The following is a 6,935-nucleotide window of genomic DNA, read 5'->3' as shown; positions in this document are numbered from 1 at the left end:
ATGGAACAAAAAGGGATTTTAAATTTTATGTATATATATTATATGTCTCCCATGTGCCAGACCCTGTGTTAGTTTGGAATTTACAATGATGCTACAGACCTTTTAACTAAATACTGGTTTTCAAATCACTAATCACCTAAAATCACCTAGATTTGTGGAGCAATTTAATTTAGAAAAGATCCAGATCTAGATTGACTTTACCACATAAGAGCTATACAATGTTGGGCAAATTGCTACCCTGAGACTAATTCCTGATTCTCAATTAATGAATTGGAAGCTCATAGCACATTGCCCTTACAGAGGTTCTGCTAGGTGATTTAATTATAAAACTTTGTAAACTATATGACACCCTACATGTGCCTTATTTGTTCACCCAAAGCCAAATCTTAGGTATTTTCCATTAGAATCAGAACATTGTAAGTAGCCAGAACATACACAACATTAAGATTTGAAATGTTCTAATATATTCAATAAATATACAACTAGCCCAAAAGAAGTGTTAAAGAGAGCATTGAGGTGTGTGTCCTCAAATAATAGCAACAGCAATACAAAAGACATGAAGTCATTTTATTTGCTAACTCATGAGAAGCTTAAAGTTATTTACTCAATTTCCCATTTTTCCCTCAATTTTTTATAGATTTCTAGAGAAGTAAGATTGCTATGATCAATAGCATGTTTTATATTTATTCTGTTTAAAATAAGATGAAGAATACAGATTAAGGTTCTAATCCTGGTTTCATTTATTCAAACATTTGGAGTACCTACCACATGCCAGGCACAGGTGCTAGGCTCTGGGGGAAAACCAAACCAAACCAAACCAAACCAAACCAAAAAACCAGATAGAGCTTCTGCTCTCATGTTGCTTATTTTCTGTGTGCCCTTGGGTATTTTACTTGATCTCTTTTAGCCTATGCTGATTTATAAGAATACAGTTGTGGTATGAAGATTAAACAAGATTATCTATATAATGAACATAGAGCCTAAAATAAAATATGGTTAAGTATAAAAATGGATTTTAAAATTTTCTTAAGTCTGTATCAATTTTTATCATTTTAAGTAAGAGTGCACAATATAGCTACAGAAATATGAAAATAAGTTTACAAACTGCCAATCTCCAAAGCTAAAGTTTAGAGTTATGGGATTTAGGGTTATGGGTCAATATTAGGACTTGCCCCTATAGAACTTCAGTAGGTTGTTTCCTGAAAACAATTCATGTAACTGACAGAAGGAATTGCCTTTCTTCCTGCATTAATGGCAGGCAATCTAAAAGATGGTCTACATGGATTAGAGGTAGAAAAAGGAATCAGACCACAGGAAAAAAGAACTTGCTACTGTTAACTCAGGATTATCTATGGAAAAAAAAAAAAAGTGTACATGCTAGTAGAACAGTAGCTTACTCCAAGTTCTACTATAGAGTTAAAAATTCTAAAAGATTATACAACTCATTCTAACTCCATTTCTGAAGTTAGAAATTAACTTTCTGAACATTCCTGTGTTTTCCAAAAAATCTTGCTACCAACCTACTTGGGTAGGGACAAAAATATCTTAATGAATGCAAAGTTATATCCCCCTAATAAAACACTCTTAAATTTGGTGACTGGGAATCACTCTGCCAGTTGTGGAGCATCTGGGTAAACTCACAAAATTAGGTTCCTGCACACAAGAGACAAATATTCTTAACTGTCCCCATAGGTCAGGCACTAAGGAAAAAATGAGGAAACTTAACTATTTAAAGCACTCTGTATGAGGCAACTGTAGCACCAAGATTGTGATTTATTGATCTAGTCAATGGCTGAAACAGTAAAACCTGGGTCTTCTAATTCACATTTGGTTTGATTCTTTTACCACCAATGCTAAATCCAAGGGTATGTATTTGTATTTACTACACTTTGAGCAATTTTTTTCTCATCCTTAAGTCAGTGCTTTAAAGTACTATTTGGTTAAAAAAAAAAAAAGGTCTCTGAATTTGAGAGTAGTGATTTGCAGAAATAAGAAACAAACTTGTTGAACAACAGAATTTTAATACAGATTGAGGCTGGTTAATTGATTAGGATATTAGGTTAAAAAGGCCAAAGTCCAGGGTTTAAACTCCAAATAGGCCAGTTAGCTTTTCAAACCAACATGTTTTTTGACAACACAGGTTGTTGATTAAAGAAAACTCTTCACCACTCACGGGTGGGTGGGGGGAAATCTAAGCCATACTGATAGAAAAAAAAAGGTGTTTTTTCACTTTGAAAAGTACACATCTTTCCAGCATTCTTAAAAAGGGGCCTTCTAATTAGCAAACTATTGTTAGTATCATGGCTTTAAGCAGAATATTTCCAACATCACTCCTCTATCCACAAAAGCCATGACAGTACAAACCAGTTCCTTCACAAATTATAATTGTAAGTTATAATTCCGCCTATTATAAATTAGCACCCAAAATATTTTGGACACAAGAAGGTACAGATCTGGTGCAAGCACTGGAATTTTAATTTTGTAAACCATACATATAAATAATAACAGAACACTGCCCATAGTGAACTGGGGCCTGGGCTGAGACCTAAAACTCTCCCCGCCCCCCAAAAGCGTGATCATGACCCACTCCCAAGAGCTAGCAACAGGTCTGTCCAGATGCTGACACCCGGGACTTGGAAATCTCCATCCTGCGCCTTACAGGCCTCCAGGGCAGTTAGAACTTCGTCTTTCAGGGGTGGAGGGGCCCGACAGAGGCTCTGAAACCGGCCGTACAGCTCCTCCCAGGACACGTGTTGGGGCTCAGCTCCAACCCAAGTGCCCTTCTGGAGGTCGTAGTGCAGACGCCGACCCCAGTCTGTAAGCAGACCCAGATAGGCCCGGGAGAGCGCGGGATGGCGGCCTGCCACCGAAGTTAGAAGCTCCACCGGGAGGCTGTGGCAAAAGGCGGCCATGACATCTGACTTCGCCGAAAGCCAACGGACCAGCTCCTGAGCCCCCTCTCCGGGCGTTTTGGGGGTGCCCAGCTCCAACTCTTCTCCCTGGGGCCGGGGAGACGACGGGGGGAGCAACAGCGCGACCGCTATGACCTTCAGAAAGTTGTTCTGAGGCAAGCGGTCCCACAGAGTGCTGAGAAACCTGCTGGGGCCCTCGGCTTCGGCCTTCGGCACCTCCTGCAGACGCCCCAGCAGCAGCTCCGCCTGGGTCTTCAGCACTGGGTCCTCAAGCGCCGAGTTCTCCCCGAGGCCGCTGAAACGCAGCAACTGGACGGCGGATCGGCAGCGGGCGAGGCGGGCCAGGCTGCCTTGGAGCGCCTCCTCGTCGGTATCCGGGACGCCTGGGCCCGGAAAGAGCTGCTGCAGCAGGTAGTGATAGGCGGCATCCCCGAGGGCCCGGTTCTCCAGCAGGCGCAGAGACAGCAGGAGGTCACCGCGCCCCAAGGCCTGGAAGTTCGTCAACTCGGGGACTGGAGCGGACCCAGATGCGCCCTCCTGTCTCCGCTGGTTTTGCAGCCGCCGTTCCAGAGCCCTGCGAATGCGAACATGGCGGCCAAAGCGCTTATGGACGTGGCGCAGGTAGCGAGCCCACTGCAAGGCCCTGCGCACGGTTGCGGGGTCCCAGGTGCTGACGTGGGTCGTGCGGGAGACGGCCAGAAGCTCGGAGAAGCGCTGAACGTGCTGCACGAGCGATTCCATGGGGGCGTGCTTACTTCCGCGTTCACCTTGGAGACGCCGACTCTCTGCGTGCCGATTGGAGCGTCAGTGTAAGGATACGCCTCTCTACAATGCTATTGGATAAATTCCCTATCAATCTGACAGCGGCTTTAATCCGGGTATTTTGACCCCGGGAAATTTAAACCGGAGAAAAAGCCCATCGGTTTTACTTTCGCCCGCCAATATGAAGAAGGCCCTTAGGGCTGGCGGAGAATAAATGTGGGGCGTCCGAGAGAAAGTTCCCAGAGCCACGTGTAAGATGCTGTTAGGCACGAAAGTCTCCATGCTTCCTTTGACTTTGGAAATACTCCCTTGTGGAAATTTCCTGAGCTTTGCCTGAGACAGTCTGTGCTGAAGTTTATTATAATTGGGCAATGCCAGACATGGTGTTAAGTATTAAATGAAGGCTTTAGTTAACTCAGTTTAATAGAAAATGCACTGGCCTCCAATTAATTAATGCCAGGCACTCTTAAATTCCGGGCCTTCATGTTGTTCTTTCATTATCAGAACTGAAGCCCAGATTAATTGGAGCAAACAAAAACTTCAGTATTAATACTTCATTAAAAATGTTAAAGGAACTTAAGTTTTCATTTAAAAATTGCACTATTTTGTGTTTTCATTTTTTTCATGGAAAAAGAGCTCAGCTGAATTTTATTTCACACAGACAACTAATTGAATAAAAATGACAGTTAAGAGCCTATACGAAAAACAAATATTTGACTATGATTGGGGGAAGAGGGAGGAGAGAGAAAGAAGGATTATTTCTGGAATGTCATCTGGATTATTCACTCATTTATGCATTCAACAAATATTTATTTACCAGCTACTAGAAGTTGCATTATTAAATACCCTCGATTTTTTTTAATTTTTATTTTTTAAATTTCTTTTCAGTGTTCCAGAATTCATTGTTTATGCACCACACCCAGTGCTCCATGCAGTACGTGCCCTCCACAATACCCAACCTCCCACCCTTCTCCCCTCTCCCCTCCAAAACCCTCAGTTAGTTCCTCAGAGTCCACAGTCTCTCATAATACCCACAGTTTTTAACTTAACTGATACTAATGACACAGCTCATTTGAGGTGAATTTCTTTAGAGTCCTAAAGACACTAGCCAAAACTAATTCTATTCTAGTAGGCAGAATTGATGTTTTGTTTAAACAAAAGGGAAAGAGAAACATTTAAAAGGGGGAAGAGTCATGTTTCATTTATTAAAATGAGCATTCCCAGATCTTCAAAAAAAAAAAAATAAAGCAGTGATGCTTATTCTGTTAATTCAGTTTTACTGTTTAATATTTATCAGCCCACACTCATTTGGTCCTGAAGTATTACTAGATTTTATGCCAGGAATACTATACCCCAAAATTCTTTTTATTGGCTACTAGACACTTTGAGCCCAGTGTGCAGCCTGCCTTTAGGAAATGTACAGGCTTACACTAATTCATTCATTTATTTATTCTTTTATTGAGAATTTATTATGTCACATCGTGTAGATACTAGGGATTTATGATAAATAGAATAAATGTAGCCCTTGTCCTAGTGGAGGAGTTTACCTCCTGACATTTAAGAGAGACATACAAATAACTTCTGATGTAATAGGAGGATATAATAGAGGTAGGTGAGGAAGACTTAGGTAACAGGAAGACCTCTTTAGGAAACTGGCTTTTCACCTCAAAGCTCAAAGGTGAGTGCTGAGAATTGTTTTCATGGCCAAGGAAACAGTGAATTTGCAGATACCTGAGTTGAGAAAGTCTAATCCATTCAAGGAGGTGAAAGAAATCCAATAAAGATGCCTTTAGTTCAGGATGGGGTGAGACCTTACGGCAAGAATTGTTCATCTTAACTTCGGCATCTTCAGATCTTTCACTTATCTCTTTAAAATACTATTGTATTTTAAATCCTAATGAGCATTATAATATATAAATCCATACATAGTTCAGATTAGCCTCTTTTCAGTAAACAATGTCTATGAAGTCTGACTTCCCCTTTAGAAGAAAGAAAAGCCTAGGGTTTAGAGCCTCTCCTCAATGTTCCATTTCATTCAACAAAATTCATTGAGCATTTATCGAGGTACTACTCTATTAATGTCTTAGGGATTGAAAGATGATTATGACAGGGTTTTGGCTTCAAGAAACCTACAATCTTGAGGCAGGGGTGGGGAGGGGCAAAAGAAAAATCAACTCTAATGCAAATCAGATGTTACATGTTTTAAAAATTGCAACAATGATTCTCTGAGAGACCAGTTATAAACTGGAGAGTTCTAGGAAAGTTTTTATAAAGAACCAGTACTTCATTTAGGCCTTAAATTGTTTGAGCAATCATGGAATAAGGGAAAATTCAAATGAGAGAAATAACAAGGTAAATCATCTAATAACATGAACGTGTACAGTGTGGGCTCCATGAGCAATCTCCCACTTGTTGGTTATGATCCCTAAGGTCTTGGATACAGTAAATTAGGACAGCGAATGGAAGGCCGAATCTCAGGAGACTTTTTGTTAAAACATGATAATCATTCAAAACAGGGCTGTTAAGAAACATAAACAACTAAGGTTCAGAAAAGACAGGCTTTCACGAAAAACCTCCCTCACTGAGTCTTGGGGAGGATGAAATGAGATAATAAATGTAAAATGCCATACTTGATATTATGACTATCTTTTAATATCCATTCTATCATCACTTCCACCCACTTTGAATGATAACTGCAATTTGGGATAGGGACTCAGCTCAGCTCAAGGAGTAGTGCCTGGTACTTTTGAGTCATTCATTTTAATCTGCCCTTCTTTTAATTCAGTAATTAAGTTAGGAACCCCATCTGAAGACTGTCAGTGTAGTGTTTCCTAATGAGAGAAATTTGTTCAAAAATAACCAGGTGAATCATTTACAATATCTTATCTTGGATGATTCAGAGAATACGTTTTTCCTCTTGAGAGTTGGTGGAGCATAAACATTGACTAATCTGAAGAGGAAGTGGGAATAGACCAGCTGCGTGTATACAGTCTGAAGGGCAAGCATGCTTAAGAATTAGTTTCTCTCTTCCTCTTGATATTGTTATATATTTATAGGAAGCCCAAATCTGCCACAGCCGTCTCCTTCCCAGAGCCAAGAGAATCTCAGAATCACACAGAATACATTGGATTAAGACAACCCTCAAACTAACCATGTTTAGGATTATAGCCCTGTATGTTCCCAGTTGTGTGGGTGGGTGTGTGTTTGGTTGCTTTTGGTTTTGGTTTTGGTTTTTTTGGTTTTGGTTTTTTTTTTTGGCAT

At 40.5% G+C, this 6,935-nt stretch overlaps 1 protein-coding gene across 1 annotated transcript; it reads right to left on the bottom strand.

The window, feature by feature from the left end:
• Positions 1-2,452: 2,452 nt before the first annotated feature.
• FANCF (FA complementation group F) lies at positions 2,453-4,898 on the bottom strand. Its single transcript, XM_080816783.1, has one exon. The coding sequence runs from the start codon at positions 3,651-3,653 to the stop codon at positions 2,577-2,579; it is 1,077 nt and encodes a 358-aa protein (XP_080672909.1). The 5' UTR covers positions 3,654-4,898; the 3' UTR covers positions 2,453-2,576.
• Positions 4,899-6,935: the final 2,037 nt, after the last annotated feature.

The sequence above is a fragment of the Martes martes genome, assembly GCF_963455335.1.
Source record: "Martes martes genome assembly, chromosome: 10".
Taxonomy (NCBI): Eukaryota; Metazoa; Chordata; class Mammalia; order Carnivora; family Mustelidae; genus Martes; species Martes martes.
This window is presented reverse-complemented; position numbering and strand designations above follow the sequence as displayed.

What these genes read in the sequence shown, in the direction of transcription:
- FANCF (XM_080816783.1), bottom strand. Translation starts at nt 3,653, where the DNA reads ATGGAATCGCTCGTGCAGCACGTTCAGCGCTTCTCCGAGCTTCTGGCC.